This window comes from Mustela lutreola, chromosome 4 (assembly GCF_030435805.1).
Source record: "Mustela lutreola isolate mMusLut2 chromosome 4, mMusLut2.pri, whole genome shotgun sequence".
NCBI lineage: Eukaryota > Metazoa > Chordata > Mammalia > Carnivora > Mustelidae > Mustela > Mustela lutreola.
In genome coordinates this window covers 116,158,326-116,179,850 of record NC_081293.1, presented here as the reverse complement: position 1 = coordinate 116,179,850, position 21,525 = coordinate 116,158,326, and the positions used below count along the sequence as shown (strand labels likewise).

Sequence of the window (21,525 nt, the reverse complement as noted above, 5' to 3'; positions counted from 1 at the left end):
AGAAGAATTAATAATGTTAAAATGTCCATACTACCCAAAGGCATCTACAGATTCAATAGACTCTCTATCAAAATACCAAATGCATTTTTTTCAGAAATAGAACAAATAATCCTAAAATTTGTATGGAACCACAAGATGCCCCAAATAGCAAAAGCACTCCCGAGAAAGCACAAAGCTGGAGGCATCACAATCCAAGATTGTAAGATAGACCACAAAGCTGAAGTAATCAGAACAGTATGGTACTGGCACAAAAGCAGACACACAGAACAATGGAACAGTATAGAGAGTCAAGAAATAAACCCACTTCATGATCAATTATTCTATGACAAAGGAGGCAAGAACACCAAATAGGAAAACGATAGTTTCTTCAACAAACGTTGTTATGAAAACTGGACAGCAACATGTGAAAGAATGAAACTGGAACACTCTCTGAACCATATACAAAAATACATTCAAAATGGATTTAAGACCTAAATGTGAGGGGCGCCTGGGTGGCTCAGTGGGTTAAAGCCTCTGCCTTCAGCTCGGGTCATGATCTCAGGGTCCTGGGCTCAAGCCCGAACTCAGCGGGGAGCCTACTTCCCTTCCTCTCCCTCTCTGCCTACCTCTCTGCCTACTTGTGATCTCTGTCTGTCAAATAAATAAATAACATCTTTAAAAAAAAAAAAGACCTAAATGTGAGACCAAACTCCTAAGAGAAAACATAGGCAATAATCTCTTGGACATCAGCCAGGGGGAAGAGAAAAAAAGCAAAACCAACTAACTAACTAACTTATTCAGACTACACCAAAATAAAAAGTTTTTGCACAATGAAGGAAACCATCAGCAAAACAAAAAGGCAGCCTACTGAATGGGAGAAGATACTTGCAAATGATATATCTGGTAAGGGATTAATACCGAAGATATACAAAGAACTTACACAACTCAAGACAAACAAACAGAAATCTGTCTAAAAAATGGGCAGAGGACCTGAATATGTTTCCCAAGAGGACATACAGATGGCCAACAGACACATGAAATGATGCTCAACCTCACTAATTATTGGGGGAATGCAGATCAAACCATAATGAGATATCACCACACACAAATTAGAATGGGTAGTATCAAAAGATAAGAAATAATATGTATTGGTAAGGATGTGGATGAAAGGGGACCCTTGGGCACAATTGGTAGGAATCTATACTGGGTACAGCCACTATGGAAAATAGTATGGAGGTTCCTCAACAAATTAAAAATAGAAACACGCAATGATCAAATAATTCCACTGCTCAAAGAAAATGAACATACTAATTAAAAAAGATATATGCACCCCTATGTTCACTGCAGCATGATTTTCAATAGCCAAGATATGGAAGCCATCCAAATATCCATGAACAGATGAATGGACAAAATATGGGGTATATCTACAATGGAATATTACCTAGCCATAAGAAAGAATAAGATCTTGCCATTTGTGAAAACATGGATGGATCCAGAGTGTATTACGCTAAGTGAAGTAAGTAAGACTGAGAAAGACAAATACCACATGATTTCACTTATTTGTGTAATCTAAAAAACAAAACAAATGAACAGACAGAAACAGACTTAAAAATACAGAGAACAAACTGGTGACTTCTAGAGGGGGTAGAGGGAATGGATGAAATGGGTAAAAATACTGTAATAACACTGGAAGTGACTTAAGATAGTGGTGAGCACTGAGTAATGTAAAGAATGTCCAATCACTATGTTGTACATCAGAAACTACCATAACATTTTATGTCAATTATACTTCAATAATAAAAACAAAAAAGTTAAAAGAGCAAGCTATTAACCTTTGAGAAACGTCTTTTTTTCAAAGACATAAAAGTTTTTGTACAGAAATGACCAGGCCCCATTTTTTTTTTTCCAGGCTTAATTTTGGCCTATCGATCTAGCTAGTTAATTTTAACTTTTCTGGATTATGCTGTTGCTCTTCAGCTTTTTCTACTTGCCAAATTTGGCAGTTATGGTTAAGACTAAGAGTCAGATGCCTCTCCAGGAGAAAAAGGCATTCCATACCAATCAGAGCTGGCTGTAAACAGAATGATATCCATGACTAAGCAATAAAGCAAACAAAAAAAGTGCTATTTCTATTTACTGGATAAATATAACAACATATTAATTATAAATTTGGGGAAGAAAATTTAGCCGAAAGCAAAGTAACACTTGGAGAATTAATGCAAAGAAACTCGAAGTATGACTGCTTCAAGACATTTTCATTGATATCCTAACTTCCTGAGGCTACTACATTTCTGGCACGAATTTCTATTCTTGTGGTTTTTTCATTTTCATGTGAATAAGAGCTTTCCACATTATATGCAATTAAATGTTTGAATCATTAATATTGCTATAAAACTTCGGCAATTTAAATTTAAGTCCTAATCATCTAATTATTAACATGTCCTATTTTAGTGCTGATACAGGGGAAGGTTAGTGCTAAAAATTTCAGGCCACACACTCATGAATAAAACAGCCCTGGCTTCAGAGAGAGTAAGAAGCATATTCCAATAATGAGAAAGGAAATCATAAAAGATATAATTAAAACGCTGTGGTGCTTCTTATGAAGGAGAGACAGTATCTGGTTAAATGGATTGGAAAATAATTCATCAGAAGTGGAAGATCTTAATTATTCCAGCCACAAGAAAGAAATGATAATTACATGACATGATAGAGGTGCTCTCACTACAATGGCAATCATATGACAATATATGTATGTATCAAATCAACATGTTGTACAAATTAAATTTGCACAAAGTTAAATGTCAAATATACTTCAACTAAAACAAAACAGAAAAGAGTTAACCAAATAGGGTGCATGTGGGCTGCCTCTGGAGAATGGGAAGAGTGTGAGAGGTGGAGGTAGGAGAAACACAGTTAGATGGGAGGAGCGTGAGCAAAGACACAGAGGTGGGAAAACACTGTGTCATGTCTATAGGAGAGCATGAGCTATGTTTTGGTCCAGCTGTAGAAGGTGTAGAATACTGGGAGAGAACGTGAGACAGATTAGTGAGTTCGGTAGACCATGAACTGTAGTCTTTGGCTTTTGACCTTAATTTGGTAAGCAATGGGGAGCCATTAAAGGTTTATGAGCAGTGGAGTAATGTGCTCAGAGTTATGCTCTGTAAAGATGAGTCTGGCTGTGCTGTTGAAGGACAGGTGGGAGTAGAAAGGAAGACTAGTTACTGGACTACTGATTTAATGAGTGCAAGTGGGAATAGAGCAAACGGAGAAGATGGGATGGGTGCCAGGCACACTGGAAATTACAAGGCTGCAGTAGCTGGTTAGATGTGAAAAGTTAAAAGTGAAAAATCAAAGACTATTTCAACTTTTAAAGCTGATCAGTAAGTCAAAGGTGGTGCCATCAATAAAAACAGGAGAATCAGAAAGAGGAGTCGGTAGGGAGAGGGAGGAGATGAAGTTCACTATTTGCCGCTACGAGCTGAGATGCTGGACAATGAAAGTGTAGGAATGTACACAGAATGTAAAAGTACTGAATTAATGGTTGGTGAATCAGTCAGGGTTGGAAAGGCAGGTCTGGGAGCTGGTCTTAAACATGTCCCGGAAGCCAAAGGATGAATGGAATTTCCCATGGGGAGACTATCTAAGAGAGAAGAGAGCAGAGAAGTACCGCAAAATGCTAGAGTACTAGTATTATACTAGTACTAGAGTACTAGAGGTCTAGAGACCTCTAGAGCGTCGGAGGAAGAAGAGGAGCCAAAAAGGAAGCAGAAGTATATTCCAAGGAGGAAAGAGGAGAACTGGCAGAGAACTCAGAGCTGGAGAACAAGTGGAAAACAAGCGCAAGATGGCCCCAGCTGTGGAGGGCAAAGACAACAGTGCCCAGGGGTACAGATCAGAAAGGAAAGGCAAGAAATGGGTGAAGTTTAAAAAATTGTTGGTGACTTAGAAAAATGGAGTGTTGGTGATACTTTAAGTACTACATTTCTGGGGATGAACTTTTTTCTTTTTTTTAAACAAATGGATTTGGTTAGAGAAGATGATGTCCATCTCTTCAGTTTGGGTTGACAGAGGCAGCAAGACAGGAGGCTCCAACCAACTTAATCAAATATGACAACTTTGATAAGGGCCTGGTGTGGGCCTGCTAGAGGGAAAATCTTCACTCTTAAAGGAGGTGGCTTGGAATTAGGGGTGGGGTAACACCAGACATGACCTTCAGCATCCTTTATGCCACTTAGTTAAGGATAGACCTATAGAGTGGTAGTATTTGAGGAGATTCCCTCACTCTTTAGTTTCTGAAGGAAAATTTAACAGAAAGCTGAGGAAAACACTGAACATCCCTAATCCCCCTCTTTTTTGCAAAAGATCTGAACTCTTAAATCGTGCAAAATCCAAAGCTCTATACCCATTAAATAATAGCGCCCTATTTTTCTCTCCTACCAGCTGTGAATACATTTTTATTCCTGCTAGAGAGGATTCTTACTATTAACCATCATTGAAGGACATCTTTTTAAAACATTTAACAAATTTTTAAAAAAAGATTTTATTTATCTGACAGAGAGAGATCACAAGTAGGCAGAGAGGCAGGTAGAAAGGGAGGTGGAAGAGGGAGGTGGAAGCAGGCTCCCTGCTGAGCAGAGAGTCGGATATGGGGCTCGATCCCAGGACCCTGGGATCATGACCTGAGCCGAAGGCAGAGGCTTAACCCACTGAGCCAGCTAGGCGCCCCAAACATTTAATAAATGTTTTAAATAAACAATCAATTGTTTTTGAGTAACAAAGCATTTTTCTGTAATACCCTTTTTCAAAAAATGTTTTATAAAGAGAAAAACATAATTGATATTGCTTTATCTTTCTCTCTGATTATCTGAATACTAATGATCTCCTATGACTTTCCCTTTACTCTCCTTTATGAATAAAATATGCATGTAAAAGATTTGAGAGTCCTTTTTAAATGAGGATTTGGAGGAGTTCCAACTGGGCTACTGTATATGTTTGTGTTTAGAAGTCAGAGATAAAAAAAAAATAGGCATGATAGAGAAGGATAGAAAGTGGCTTAACATATGAAATCAGAGTAGAGTAAGAGATACAGAAACTGTGTGTATGTGAGAGAGAAAGAGAGAGAAAGAAAAATAGGCAGAGCAGGCCAGGGTACCTCTATAAGCTTTCATTTCCAGGGTTTGGGAAACTGAACTCAAGATTACATATATGAAATACAATATAGTTACATTTCTTGCTATGTCCCAACAAACTAATTGATTTTATCTGTGCTCAAATAATCCTATCTGATAAAGGCCTTTGCTAAAGATTACTTCTTTTATTCATAAGATAAAGTCTCTTTTAACGAAAGAAATCAGTCATTTCCTTAGAGTTGTTCAATTAAGCATTCTCCCCATCCTCTACCCCCAATGTCTGGAGGAGCGACGTCCCCTTACTTTAAACTGCATCATATATCCTGGCTGTATAATGAGTTCTCTGGAGGAGAGAGCATTGTGAGTTTTGTCCTTCTTCTTATTCGGCCAGTAGAGGTGGAAGGATGGATTGCCACAGAATCCTGCTGTTCTTACTGCATTAGGGTAAAAACTCCAGTTTTCTTCATGGGAAGTACCTTCTGTCAAGGGAAATTGGAAGCAATGTGGCAAAAATGATTTCTATGTAATTGGTATAATATATAAATCCAAGGTGATCAATAAAATCTAGAAGATATTATTAAATGCTCACATAATGATTAACCAAGTTAAAAAATGTAACTGCTAGTCTGATTGACTTGTACCATTATGGCATTTTTGACACACTCTTAAAACAATGCAATGTGCATCTCTGTGGTGCAGAAATTCCTAAAGAAACTAAAATTCTTCCAGATATTGAAATTTCAAATTATATTTATAACTAGACCTTTTGTCTTTAACAGAACTTATTAAATTCTCTGTTGACAATTCAGCAAACAGTTAATATTGAAGATTTATAAACCACTGAGTAAAAGAACAGCTAACATTTGTTGAGCAGTGAATATGTGCTAGGTACTTTCTGAATGCTTTTCACATAGTAACTCACCTAAAGACATAAGCAGGCAAAAGGCTCACAAAATCCTTACCATCATCGAAAGTGTCAACCAGTTGGCTAGGATTGATTTCTGCTCCTCCAATCAGTATGTTGTCTAGTGCCCACTGCGCACGCTCCACTCCAGACACCACGAGTCCATTGCTGATCACAAAAGGCTGCCACCAGCGAAGTCGAGTTGTGTTGGTGAGGGCGTCCTCAGGAAGAAGTATGTAGTCGTGTCTAACAGAGATGTATTTCTGGTAATCCATCTCATGGAGCAAAGTCCAAGTAATTCCTATAGTAACAAATACACAACATAGTGACATATCTGGAAAAAACTCCCCAAAACAACAGTAGACTGCAGCTACCATAAGCTTCCCAAAGAAATCTTCGACTGGAAAATAATAATTGATTTCATTGACTTTAATATAAATGCTCTCTACTGTTTCAAAAACCAGGCTGATGGTATGAGAGGAAGGGTAGTTAGAAATATTTGGCCAAAAATAGAAACACTGAAATAAAAATTACATATTTTCTGCTCCTAACATTTTGTTCTAGATTGCTATGTGTATTCTTTTTCATAAATAATGAGATACATCCATGTTTTGCATGTTTCTGGACAGGAACTCCTAGGAATTTAACATTTTATTTATTTTTTTAATGTAGTTTTTAAAAAAATTTTATTTATTTATTTGACAGAGATCACAAGTAGGCAGAGAGGCAGGCAGAGAGAGAGAGAGAGAGAAGAGGAAGCAGGCTCCCTGTGGAGCAGGGAGCCCAATGTGGGACTTGATCCTAGGACCCCGGCATCATGACCCGAGCCGAAGGCAGAGAATTTAGCCCTCTGAGCCACCCAGGTGCCCTGGAATTTAACATTTTAATGTAGCTATTTTAAATCTAGGCAATTTTTATTTCATTGGACTGATAAGTTTTCCTCTTATCAATTGATAAGACTGTAGGTGGGATGTTGAAATTACGTAAGGAAACACTTCTGAATACCCTAAAATACTGAGTTCGTCAAGATCTCTGCTAGTCAGTAAAGTGACACCTATCTGCTAAAATTCATTTTCTAAGGACTTTCATGGTATTCTTGGTCTGGTTTTAGCTACTTCAAAATAATACAACTGAATTTTATTCAAATATTCTTTAAAAAACTCATGAATTCAGACCGTCTTCTTTCACAATAAAGTTTTCTTCTAGATTTATTGTTATTTATTGCTCACACAAAAGTTTTAAAAGTTTTTAAAATGATCTTACTTAGAAACCTTATCAAATTTATTTCTGAATTGTACCATTTATAATCAAACTTCAGTTACACAGATTTCTTTTCTTTATTCAGAAAGTGTGGAGCTTATTTTTTAGTGTGATTTCTCTCTTATCCCCTTGTGGGTAGATTCTGTGGAACACATAGGTCTCATGTAATTTGACTAAGATCTGCCGTTTTCTCTCTGTGATTTTTGCTATTCTCATTGCAAAGGCAGCAAAAGTTTGCAGAAACTTTTCTGAGGGGCACTGGATGTCAACTGGGAATCTGAAAGCCAAAGTGTGGCTTTCACCCCTGAAACGCGCCTCCATCAGTAGAGTAGTCCAACAGCACGCCTTCCTTCCGGCAGATGGGCCGATGGCAGGAGGTCATGTTGTTCTCACTCCCGATGCGTCCCCAATATTGCAGGAATCTGAATGCAAACACACATTATGATCCATCAGAACAGTAAATTAGAACAAGTGGTCTACTCAAGTCCTGGATAACAACTTCTCCAGTAAGTGCGTTCCTTCCTTTGGGGGCCAACTTGTGATGCTGTGATTAAAATAACAAAAAAATGACTTACTTGGCCCCTCTGAGATCCAGATCTTGAGTAATAGCTTGTCTCACGGTGGATCCCCCAAAATAGAGCGCAGTGTCCTCAGCAAGAATGCCACACTCTGTACAAGTACTCCCACCTTCTAAGGACATCCATAAATCAGGCTTGATTTCTTCACTGTCAAAGCGTTCCTTCAGGAAAGTCTGGGAAAAAAAAATAAGTGGGATGTGGTTAAAGGTAAACATTTCAGATAATAACTGTGGAATAATTTAGACAATGTAGTTTCATCTTGGACTTAAAAAAAAAAGGGCCAATTTCAAATGCTTTTCCAAAGATATTAAAAAAACCCTGATATTTCTCTACAATGTTCTTTTTCATCATATATTATGAACATTTAAAGTGATTAAATAATGTTTAGTCATTGGAATTTTAAGTCTAGAAAGAATCATAAAATAAAACAACTCCAAGTTGGCTATAGTAACACTCCTATTTGTGAAGTTACTTAAGCATGTATTCTCCAAATATATATATATCTATTTATATTGGATATAGAAGTACAGTTGTAATTTATTATATGAAACATGCACAAAAAATGAAAATGTAAAGGAATAAGATAAAATAAAATGGATGTTCAAGCACTTTTTTCCCCTAACATTTTTCAATGGATTGTTCTATTTTCTCCCAGGAGTGTGTGCCCCCTACCTTGGAGACTGCTTTAAGCAACCAGGACCCTCTAGCTTCTGGGACAGCGTGAACTTGGAAGGTCTATATGGTTAGACAGGGATGTTTGAAACCAAAGTTTTTTGTATGAATCAAAAGAAGATCAACTTTGGAAGTCAGGTTTTATGTGTTTATCAGGTTCAAGATTCAGGATGATGATGAGAAGTACTCAAAATCTGGAATATTTCCCCTACATCTCCAGTTTATCTTAACTGAGAATGACCAACAATCAGGAATAGTCTGTTTTCCAAAGAGAGTAGATAAATAAAATATTAGGGTTTGTTATGGCTGCATTTTATGTGAAATTATTTCATCCCCTCACATCGTAGTAAACATCTTGATTTTTCTATTCATTTTGACCATGGTACCTTCATTTTGTCCATAGTAGTTTTGCACTGTGTTGAGGTATAATTCTTCTGTTTTTTGTTTTGTAAATTACAGAAATGATGTATCATTAAAACAAGTTGTCACAGTTGCAACTGCAGTAACTGTATAGAGAAAAACTATAGTTTTTCATTTATTTCAATGAGTTGTCTAGTTGGTGTCTTACTGTGTAGTTAAAATGATTTAAATGGACTCTCTTCAAACTCAGAACATAATCCTCTTTATAGTTAAGGACAGACTTACCTTACCTTACTGATGTGAGCAAATAAATGTAATAACTTTTTTTTTAAAGTAGGCTCCAATGCAGGGCTTGAACTCACAACTCTGAGATCAAGACCTGAACTGAGATCAAGCGTTGGATGCTTAACCAACTGAACCACCCAGGCGCCCCACCCCAGCAAATAAATGCAATTTTAAAAATGGAGGTTTACATGTAAAAACATGAGTCAGAAGACATGCACTGTTAACTATGTAAACCCTCATTAGAAAGGTCTGATCAGAGTTCATAATATAGACTTGTATAATTTTTTATCCAACTGAGGAATATTAATAAAATTTGAATGCTCATGAAAGAAACTAGACTTTTTTTAGTTAATTCATTATCTAGGGCTAGGTTTCTCATATTATAATCTCATTTGATAACAAATAGACCAACAGCTTCAGAAACAAGTGAGCATTGCTCCAATGTTATTTTTTTAACTTATTAATTCCGAAGTTGTTGCTGTTTTATAGAAAAAAAATAACAGAACAGGTTTGGTTTACATCATTTGCTACTTACATGTTCGATTTCAGCAATTTGTACTTTTTTGGCTTAGTTGCTTTTCTGTTATTGCAATGAAGAATGCACTATATTTGTTCACAGACACAGAGTGTATATATGGCAACTGTGTTGAGCAACTGTATTTACTTTGCACAGTAAATAATGACATAACAGCTAAAGTTTCCAATAATGACCTCTCTATTCTTAATACACAGCCACGTTTCAGCTGCAGTCATCAGAGCCCTGAATTTCCCGAACAAAAATTCAGGTAATGATAATATTGTAATAATGTTGGTTGGTGACATAATGAGGACTATACTTATCGCGGTGAGCACCGAGTAATGGACAGTATTATCCAATCGCTGCGATGCATACCTGAAACTAAAATCACATTGTATGTCAATTATAATTCAATTTTAAAAATGCAGGTACTGTTTAGTCATTTTTCAAAATTTGTTTCTTTGTGATAGCGAATCTGGGTTATTTGCTTCATAACATCAGCATCCTACTTCAAACTGTCCATCTACAGAAAATGTGAAGAGGACTTAATATTGATTTCAAACCAAGAGTCTGCTTTAAAAAAAAAAATCAGAGTATTAATGTTCTTTAATTGATACAGTCTAGTTAATTTTATGAACTGATAAGTTGTACCAGACTCGGTCCTAATATTCTGGGCTCTAAGAAACCCAAGGCATATTCTTTAGTTGCCATCCAAAGGATTTACTTCCTGGGGCCCCCAAAGAATGCTGTTAAGAAGTATTAGTCTCACACAATGTCTCTTCAGGCATGACCTGTAGTGTGGGTAAACGCTTCTTTTGGGGACTTTAACATTACCTTTAGAGTGTGAGTCAAGTAGCAATTGGGCCCAGAGTATCCCGGATCACAAATGCACTGCTCCTTTAAGCAATCGCCATGGCCTCTACAGTTGTCCAAGCATCCAGGGCCCAGGTAGAAATTATCGATTGCCCACTGCATATCTGAGTACTTCTGATAGAACCTCAATCTTACTGGACTATAGACAACACAAAAACAAAGGAATAAGAACCAATGTTAACTTGATTCAGGTCCACTTTCCTATGTGTACATTCAGTGCTCAAGAGAAAAAATAAAACAATATTTAAGATGATCGCAAAAGGATGAAATGGGTAAATAAAAAAATGTTTTCTGACCACTATTAGTTATTTCTAGTAGAGGAACACTAAAGCCAGCTTCATTTAAATTTTATGCTCTGTGAGCAAACTTGGAAAACAAAATGAAAATGCAGTGGGATCTCTATTTCAAGCAACAGGAATATTTTAAAACACGAAACTGTAACTATTGTAAATTAAGCTGGTTATGAGCTGGAGTCCAGGGGGTGTGTTGCTTTTTAGACCCATTAAGTACCATTTCTGAAATTGTACAGAAGACAAGTGACTCCTTTGACAGATACCTGTCAGCAGGCACACAGTCCTCAGCTGGTCAGGGAATAGCAACTTCTGAACCTCCAGAGATAACCAATATTCTCAGAACAACTCTGCTAATTAGAAAACAATTCTGAAAGGGTTTTTTAAAAGGGCAATTTCCCTAAGATTTTGATTTCATCTTTGCTCTTCTCTGTCTTCTGGGGAAAATACAAGCCTCATAATTAACTCTATACAAAAATAAGCTGCACTGTCTTGGTGTAAGAGTTCAAAGGGCATGAGGACACTCTCTGGGGTGATGTCAATGTTCTGTATCTTGGATTATGGGGTAGTCACACGGGTTACACGATGGTAAGGACTCATTGTGCTGAAAAATTAAGATGTGTGCATCTTAATGAATCTAAGTTATATATCATTATAAAAAGAGAGAGGGAGAACGGGAGGGGTAAAATGAAGCAGTGACCTTAGGGTGGCTCCCCATCATCCATTCACCCCAGGTGAGTCATATGAGTAATAGAACATCTCCAGCCCATTGGCTGAGTCAGGGATGGACTTTCCTGAGCTAATATGTACCAAGAGGACATGCTCCTTGCAAGGAGGTAGTTGCTCTGGTTCTGAAAGAAATGCAATTCTATTTCTCTTCCTTTCTCTTACCAACCTTATGTAGGTAAGGATGCATTCTGCTTAAGTTTTCTCAAAGCTATCTATGTTCGTGAGGACTGAGTGTGACACCAGTATGGGGACAGTGCAGCAAGAGTCAAAGAGGAAGAAGTAACAACATCCTGGAGGACATTTTTGAGCTTGTGAATCAACCCATGTTAGAGTTCACTCATCCTTGTCTTTTCATTAGAGCTATAAAACATTTCATTTTTAATTGAGTCCACTTGGATTGGGTTTTCTGTTACCTGCAGCGGAAAGTATCCTGATCTAATTTCCCAGCATGTTAATTGATGAAGCCTTTCAGATTTGTTGCAGGAAACAGTGAGTGATCACGTAGTTAATGGTATTTATGGCAGACTGGCAAAGCCAAGTGCAAGCACCTTATTTAAAGGTTCTATATGCTCTGATCATATATCATAATTCTGTTTCATAAGAAGATTTTGCATTTAGCCAGTCTCTATGATTCATATGATGGAGGTATACCTGTCATTTTCTCTAGTGTATCTCCAACCCCCGCCCCTCCCCCCAATTTTATAGTTAAAGGGAAATCCTTTGGAATTGCTTTAAATTAACTTAGCCACAGACTTCTCAGGGAATGGTTGAATCATCTTGGCTCACCACTGCTCCAGGCTAATGAATTTTCACTGCGGGTGCATAATGTAATGCTTTGGTAAGAGAAAAATGAAATCTACAAACCACATTTGCAAAGACAGCATGAAAAATTACGATTTGTACGAACATCATGACAAGTTAGGATTTGTTCCTGGTTCCATCTATGGAGTGACAAGGCAGTAATATGGAAAGCATGTGATGCATGGTGGACCACAGTCTATAAGATTCATGAGGAAGCATACACCTTTTGATGTGGTTCTAAGACTATCACTATTGGTCCGTCCCCATGTTCAGGGATTAAAGCATGGGAAATGGCAGGGCCTGCCAAGGGCCAAGTCTGAGGATTAAAACTTGAGGTCTCCTCAAGGTAGCTCATCATGGAGGTCACCAATTAAAGAACCTTTAGAGTTGGGTGTAAGAGAGTATTATTATCCACAATTACATAAAATTTCAGGCTCAACAGGTAGCCCTAATGAACTTCTGGATGCTTGGAACAAAGCTTTATTTTAATTTTCTACTTACTTCCCCACTAAGCTTTCAGGAAGTGGGTAGGTGATCCTTTTCCACCCTTTGGTTGGAAAGAATACAGATGGCTGAGAAACACTTCCAGAACATTTGGGGTCTGCAGGTAAGCACTGAGGGACCAGATAATTCCAGCTCACACCGAAGTCAGTAGAATACTGCACATGAATTTGATTCTGGGCAACTTTTTCAGATACTTTACATCCAACAGAGATCTAATACACAGAAAAGAAAGATTGTCAAATGATTAAAAACGTATTACATGTTTCTGCTCTAAGGACCTAGCAATGAGAAAGTTTCTGATCACTTGATAGATGCTACAACCACATCCATCCTGTATTTCCAGGTTCATTATCTGTTCTGCTGATGGACGGGGGAGGTGAGGTGGTTGCCCAAGGTGACAAATTATAGAAAGTGCCAAATATATTGTGCAGGGACTTGGGAGAGAAGCTGAAAGCTGTGCTTCTGCCATGGCTGGCCGATTGCCGTGGAAGGCCTGGGCCCACTCTCACAAATTGTTGTTTGTTGTGCTAATGGTTTGGCACTACCATCTGGCAGAATACTCGATCAAGAAGGATTGCTATCAGCTTTTCCAAGTTTACTATTTTGTTGTACAATTTATGACTCTCCATAAATCACTTTCAACTACAAGTAAGATGCAATGAAGTGATAACAGAAGGTACTTCTAATAAGGCACAATACCCTTTGTTGACGCGGAGAGATATACTGCAACATTTGTTGTTAATACGGTGGAGTGAGATAGATAATAATTGGTTGACATAAAACAAATTGGCTGACATAAAATCTTGGCCAAAACTGACGTTAGCTTTAATGCTAATCATGCCTTTGTTTTCTAGAATTTTCTTTCTCTAGAAACATTAAAATGCTCTTGTAAAAAAAAAAAGAGTTATTATGACCATAATAGCTTTAAGCTTCTCTTAAAGGAAGAAATTGGCTAACGCATAATGATTATGGGAAACTGGAATCAGTATCCTACATTTTTTAAAAAATATTTTATTTATTTATTTGACAGATCACAAGTAGGCAGAGAGAGAGAGGAGGAAGCAGGTTCTCTGTGGAGCGGACAGCCCGATGCGGGGCTTGATCCCAGGACCCTGGGATCATGACCTGAGCTGAAGGCAGAGGCTTTAACCCACTGAGCCACCCAGGCGCCCCAGTATCCTACATTTTTATTGTCACTATTTTTCTCTATCAGTATTTAATCCTGAGGAGAAACACATTTATGAAAGTTTTATCCTGGCATAGTTCAGAAGTAAAATCATCTTAATTACTTTTAATCATTAAGTTAAATATAGTTGAGATGGACATGACTGAAACATACATTTTATTTTTCGAAGTAGAGATTAAGACAGTGAAATGTATGATCTTTATCTCTACAAATTGTTTTTTCATTTTTATATTGCTAGTGGATGGTTATTTATGTAACCATAACATTTTCACCTTGAACTGCATGATCCAGCCTTCCGTGGGAGTCAGGTCATGGGTAACTGCATACACTTCTCTTCCATCATGGCTGCCGCAAATCATGACGCCATCAGGGGAGTCACAGAATCTTTCTACTGTGCAATCATCATGGAATAGCCAATGCTCATTCACTTGAATGAAGAAAAATTTTATTTGTTTTATTTTATGACAAATTCATAGCAAAATTACTTGAAGCCATTTTTCAATCTATGCAATTAAAAAACAATCTATGCAAGATTGTTTTCAGTAGAAATCTCTCTTTTCAATCTATGCAATTCAAAAACAATCTATGCAAGATTGTTTTCAGTAGAAATCTCTCTTACATTACATACAATCCACAGGCAAAACACTAATATAAACATACCATTTTAGGAATATGGATACCAGGAGGTTGAGATATATAATATTTGTAAGTCTACATTTAGGAAAAAAGTGTATTGTATGTGTTATAAATGAAAAGCAAAGGGACATGTCTACCAATTTTATTTATTTACTTAATTTTTAGTAATCTATACACCCAGTGTGGGGCTCGAGCTATGACTCTAAGATTAAGAATCACATGCTCTCCTACTGAGCCCACAAGGTGTCCGTATATAAATTCTTTTTTTTTTTTTTAAAGATTTTATTTATCTATTTGACAGAGAGAGAGATTACAAGTAGGCAGAGAGGCAGGCAGAGGAGGGGGAAAGCAGGCTCCCTGCTGAGTAGAGAGCCCGACTGGGGACTTGATCCCAGGACCCTGGGATCATTACCTGAGCCTAAGGAAGAGGCCCAATCCACTGAGCCAACCAGGTGCCCCCAAATTCTTTTCTGATAAATATTTAACTTGTAGGGAGGATTTAAAGGACAAAGAGCTGTTAGTAATATGATAGGGAAATAAATTAGCTATTTCTACTGAAATACTCATACTGTAATCTGCATAATTAAATAAATTATAATATTCAAACTCGTAGAGTAGAATAGCAGTTACTAGGGGTTGAGGAGAGGAAGAAATGTCAGTCAAAGGGCATGCGTAAAGTTTCAGGAATACAGGGCAATAAGTTCCAGAGATCTACAACAGAGGGCCTATAGTTACCAATACTGTACTGTATATTTAAAAATTTGCTAAGAAGGTTAAAAAAAGGTCGGGGGTGCCTGTGTGAAGAAGCTTTAAGAGGTGATTGATCAATTTGTGACCGTGGTTGTGGTGATGGTCTCTTGGGTGTATACTTATCTCCAAACTCATCAAGTTGTATACATTAATAACAACAGCTTTTTGTATGTCAATTATGCCTCAACTAAGTGACTAAAAACAGGCTTGTAAGAGTCCAAGGAAAATGTAGGCAACAAGACTATGACCTGATTAGTGCAGAGTACATCCTATCATCTCTCCTATTTCTCAATCACACACAAGCACACATCTACACACACACACACACACACACACACACACCGCCCACAATGTCCTTTCTGAGACAGGTGTCTTTAACAGTATGATTTTATTCCAGAAAGTTTAGGAATGGAATATTTCTGTAAGTTGCATCTAATTCACGATATACTCTGATTTTATAGGTCTCTTCCTCTGAAAGTTTCCTGGTTAGCTCTAGCATTCTAGCGATGAACGGGTATAATTGGAGGTGTGGGGTCACTGTGTGAGTCACAGAGTCGTATGGCATCAGAGAAGTCAGAGGAGAGACCAAACAATGTCACTGAAACTCAGCCTTCACCTGTGTGGTGTCCTTTGGAGTTCATCTGAGCGTTAACCAATGTCACAGAACAGTTTATGTCTGGGTTCAGATGGCTAACACAATGCTATTGCCATTACCTGCTAATTTTCATTCCATATCCCATCCTGATTCATGGGATTTGGAGCTAGATTTAATCCTGCATCTACTACTCAAGATTCAAGGTGCACAGAAACTTGAATTCCATTGAGAATACCCCGCACCCGTTTATTCCGGGGCGCACGTTTTATGCTAGAACTCTGAATCCTGATGAAAGCAGGTTTCATTAATCAACTCCCTCATCTGAAATATCAGAAACTACTTCTGTAAGCAGATATCACAGCGTCTAGAAAACCAGTGTTGCAATTCTCCAATTGCACATCACCAGTCAAATCTAAAGTAAAACTCCATATTTTAGGTACTTGAAAAAATAATCTGTATTTGCTTGTATTCACACAGAGGCAGTGCTTCAATAATTCTCTGACCAGAAACTCACTTACATAAATCTTTACACAGGGAAAAAAATAAATTAATAATTTAGCCAGGGTCTGAACCAGGTCTGTGTAAGTCAATCTTCTTCTTCTTCTTTTTTTTTTTTTTAGATTTTTATTTATTTATTTGACAGACAGAGATCACAAGTAGGCAGAGAGGCAGGCAGAGAGAGAGAGAGGAGGAAGCAGGCTCCCTGCTGAGCAGAGAGCCCAATGCGGGACTATCCCAGGATACTGGGATCATGACCTGAGCCAAAGGCAGAGGCTTTAACCCACTGAGCCACCCAAGAGCCCCTAAGTCAATCTTCTTAATAACCTTCTTCAGAGAACGATTTTCAGATAACTCTTTCAGATAACACTTGCAGTACTGGTAGGAGCTGTATAATTCAACATCACTGCTTTGCCTGAGGATACCATGTTTTATGTAGCATAACCAAGGATGTGGCATGATAAAGCCACAAACTTGACATAAGACACCACTTTTAAAAAAGAGACCAGATTTTCAGTTAAGTGAAACAAAGACAAGACATTAAAAATGATCATGGCATGTAGAGATCTTTTCTGGTTTGGCAGGATTACTGCTCTACTTTTAGAGAGAATGAAGAGTAACCAGCAAGACCTTTAGACATTCTCGTAAACATGAAATACCATCTCAAAGGTATCGGACATGTAGTAAAACAAGACACTTGTCTTTGGGTATAAGTGACCAGGAAATGTTGGCTTTCTACCCAAAGGAGAAAATATAGGAAGCACAGAAACGAAGACTCTCTTAAAAAAAAAAGAAAAGGGATTATTATAGAATGCTATTTATTAAAACATTCTTGCTGCTTGAATGAAAGAAAAGATGTAGTTACAACATAAACCAGGGAGTGTGAGAGAGACAAAAGGGTGAAAGCATTTTCACGATCTCTATACCATTTGAGAACCTGTAAGAGGCACATATTCTACTTTTTTGAAAAGACCCAAATCTACACTACATTTCTGTTGGATTTTTATTTAGCATTAGGGAAAAATGTACCTGCAGTTTTATCCTCCATAAATGTGTCGAAGGCAATTCTCCCAACGGGGCCAGCGTCTGCTGGGGAGCGCTCATGCTGGGGCACGGGGGCGCTGCTGAAAGTGTCCAGCATGACGGTCCTCTGGTCAGCAGAGCCCGAGATGAGGACATTGTCGATGGCCCAATCATTCTGATCCAGGCCGTCGTGTCTTGGCTGCCACCAGCGGAAGCGAGTAGCAATCTCTTTAGCATCAGGAGGGAGAAGGATATTCACAAATCTGTGAGAAAATGATGGGGGTGAGAGGGTGGGGATCATGTCAATATCTCATGAGTCAAAGATTTACAACAAGAGATAAGATGTTACAAGTCATGTGGTGGGTTGGGGAGGGCATGAGATAAAATTTAAAAATTTTTAAATTTAATTTAAAAAATTACGGTGTAGCCACTTTGGAAAACAGTGTGGAGATTCCTCAAGAAATTAAAAATAGAGCTTCCCTATGATCCTGCAATTGCACTACTGGGTATTTACTGCAAAGATACAGATGTAGTGAAAAGAAGGGCCATCTGTACCCCAATGTTTATAGCAGCAATGGCGATGGTCGCCAAACTGTGGAAGGAACCAAGATGCCCTTCAATGGATGAATGGATAAGGAAGATGTGGTCCATATACACTATGGAGTATTATGCCTCCATCAGAAAGGACAAATACCCAACTTTTGTAGCAACATGGACGGGACTGGAAGAGATTATGCTGAGTGAAATGAGTCAAGCAGAGAGAGTCAATTATCATATGGTTTCACTTATTTGTGGAGCATAACAAATAGCATGGAGGACAAGGGGAGTTAGAGAGGAGAAGGGAGTTGGGGGAAATTGGAAGGGGAGGTAAACCATGAGAGACTATGGACTCTGAAAAACAATCTGAGGGTTTTGAAGGGTCGGGGGTTGGGAGGTTGGGGGAACCAGGTGGTGGGTATTAGAGAGGGCACGGATTGCATGGAGCACTGGGTGTGGTGCAAAAACAATAAACTATTATGCCGAAAAGAAATAAAAAAAAAGAACTAATATTATATGTAATGAATGTTGCTACATGAAAGTTTTTTGTCACTTGCAAACTATCACTCAAATAGCTTTAAAAGTAAAAATGTTGGGGCACCTGGGTGGCTCAGTGGGTTAAGGCCTCTGTGTTCGGCTCGGGTCATGATCCCAGGGTCCTGGGATCGAGCCCCGCGTGGTGCTCTCTGCTCGGCGGGGAGCCTGCTTCCCTTCCTCTCTGCCTACTTGTGATTTCTCTCTCTCTCTCTCTCTCTGTCAAATAGATAAATAGAATCTTTAGAAAAAAAAAAAAAAGAATTGAAAAAGGTCTGAGCGCTTAAAAAAAATAAAAGTAAAAATGTCACCCAATATTATTTAAAAAATTAAAAATTTTTAGTTTAAAATGTAAAATTTTTAACTTTTAAAAACCATGATAAATTGGCTTGAGTTTATGAAGGTTCAGGAGTCCCTAAATTGGAGAAACAGAATGTGAACAAATTCAAGAATTGTGGAACGACCTACTTATTCTAAGTGTCCCTGGCAGACCTTAAAAGGACTTTACAATTTTCTGCTTGCCCAGGGCATCTCTGGATCTGTAGGCCTAGGGATATGCACTTTGGTAGACATAAGCCAAGACTAACTTTTTTTTTTCCTCTCTCCTACGGATTGGTTTCATCTCTTCCTTCCCCTGGCACCTTGATTTCATTCTACTTCCATGAGTAGCAGCAATTTGCTTAGAATTTAGACATTGGATTGTGGCAGGACATCTGGGCTCTAAGCTTGAGGGTGCCAGGTTTTTGTAATTATTTTACCAGTTGCCTGTAGTTTGACATTGACTTTGTCTTTATGTTTTATTGAAAACACTATACTAAATACGCTGAGTAAGAACCGTGGGCTAAGAAAGAAGCCCAGCTTGCTGTCCCCAACCCAGTCACGAAGAACAGACACAGACAAATCTGACTCCATGCTCCAATATGAATCAGAACCAGCTAGACATGTGGTCTAAAATACCCCTTCATCGCAATTATGCATTTAAAGCTCAAAAAGGTATCAAACCCTTTTGAACTTGTATTCACAGCCATGAAGCTGGCTGGGGAAAATAACTTCCTGTGGTTTAACCTCTTTTGCACAAATTCCTATTTTTTAAATCTATGCTAATCTACTTTCCTTTACTTTTTTTTTTTTTAAAGATTTTATTTATTTATTTTGACAGACAGAGATCACAAGTTGGCAGAGAGGCAGGCAGAGAGAGAGGAAGGGAAGCAGGCTCCCTGCCGAGCAGAGAGCCCGATGCAGGGCTGGATCCCAGGACCCCGGGATCATGACCTGAGCCGAAGGCAGAGGCTTTAACCCACTGAGCCACCCAGATGCCCCTCCTTTACTTTTAAAGACTGCCTCTTAGTGTTAGTGTTCCAAGATGTAGCCAGTAAGCCCAAATTCATCTTGTGAAGAGCCCTTAAGTTGAATGTTCGTGGTGGCCCCTTTAGTTTTTGTCTTTCACACTGAAGAGTGTTCACTATTTTAGTTTTATTTATATAGTATCTCCTTGTTGATTTTATTTTTCCTTCCTCTTTTCTCTTCTATGTCTTTCTTGAAGTACAGAGATCAGAAGAGTAGGCCATATTTCAGATGGGGACCAATTGAGACCCATTCAAATCAAGAATGCTTTTGGTTGGATTTTCAGTACTTGAATTTTAAATACCTTTTGAACTATGTCCCTCATTTTGTGTATCCCAATACCAAGATGCATTTTGTGTACTAAAGGGTAAACATGGAAAATACAGACTGTGAATCCTAGATCCTTACCTGTATAGTTACTGTCACTCTGGAGACCATCAGTGCCTAGGCAAATAGTCTTTCCCAAAGTTTACTTCCCCATGCATTTCAGTTTTGAAATTCATCTGCACCTCTCCTTGCCCCCTTTTTGTATGCTCACCTTGTAAGATCTTTCTAGACCTTATCTGCATTGATTTGGCATGTTTAACATTTTAAAGTGTATCAAATAATATCAGAAATCTATCTGCTCCTGGAGGGATATACAGTCAGACTTCTTTACCCAGAGCAATGATCTTTATCTTTTTTTTTCTTTCCAATTTCTAAATTAGTTTCCCTTCTCTGATAAATCCTTGACCACATTTTACAAACTTCTGGAATGGAAATTTATCTAACTAAGGCTGTTAGAAGTTTAAATAAATTATGACCAACTGTTTCTAATTTGGTCAATTTGTTTCTCCCTGAGAGAACGAAAGTGGATCAGACAGTTCTGATTATATCCTAACTTAACTTCCTTTTTTCTGTATATTATGCTAAATGTTCAAGAACTCATACCTGAGTCTTTATAACTTTTTCCATAAAGACTAAGGAAGTGGTTTACTGGGCTTATCTACTGTCTTCTACTAATAGATGAGCATGTTTTTTGCACTTTTAAACTGTGTTCCTCTAAGCGTCTCTGGATTCCTTTATTGGTGTCCAAATTTAACGCAGGTGCAGGATTTTAAAACATTTGCTTGTGGTTGGCATTTCCTCAACTGCCATTTCCCCCTTCTTCCTTCATAATAGGAGCCTATCTTTTTCACAAGGTGAACAGTCACCCAGAATAAAGACGGTATGTCCCAGACTCCCTCGCATCTAGATGTGTTTCCATGGCTAAATTCTGGTTAATGGAATGTGAATGGAAATGGGGGCAACTGGTAGGAAGTGTCCTTGGAGAGAGCGAGCACGCCCCTCCCGCCCATCCTCCCTTCTGCAGGAGGGAATGTGGAGGAGCTTCAGTTGCCCTTTTGGACCATGAGACAGAGGTCATGTGTCGAACGTGGCAAAAGTAATAGGTAGAAGGAACCTGGGTCTCTGATGCTTGTGGAGCCACTGTAGCAGTCCTGGGTTACTTACTTCTGGATTTAATTTATATAAGAGAGAAAACAAAACCCTTCTGTTTAAGT

At 38.2% G+C, this 21,525-nt stretch overlaps 1 protein-coding gene across 3 annotated transcripts in view; it reads right to left on the bottom strand.

The window, feature by feature from the left end:
- The window catches only part of RELN (reelin), a 501,731-nt gene that overhangs the window by 20,836 nt on the left and 459,370 nt on the right, over nt 1–21,525 (bottom strand). For all 3 annotated transcript variants that reach the window (XM_059170891.1, XM_059170889.1, XM_059170890.1), the window contains exons 50-57: nt 17,576–17,832; nt 14,340–14,494; nt 12,879–13,093; nt 10,519–10,696; nt 7,848–8,023; nt 7,588–7,694; nt 6,071–6,313; nt 5,412–5,587 (exon numbers count right to left, since the gene is read on the bottom strand). In XM_059170891.1, coding sequence (XP_059026874.1) covers nt 5,412–5,587; nt 6,071–6,313; nt 7,588–7,694; nt 7,848–8,023; nt 10,519–10,696; nt 12,879–13,093; nt 14,340–14,494; nt 17,576–17,832 — 1,507 coding nt within the window. The remainder of the gene's footprint in view (nt 1–5,411; nt 5,588–6,070; nt 6,314–7,587; nt 7,695–7,847; nt 8,024–10,518; nt 10,697–12,878; nt 13,094–14,339; nt 14,495–17,575; nt 17,833–21,525) is intronic.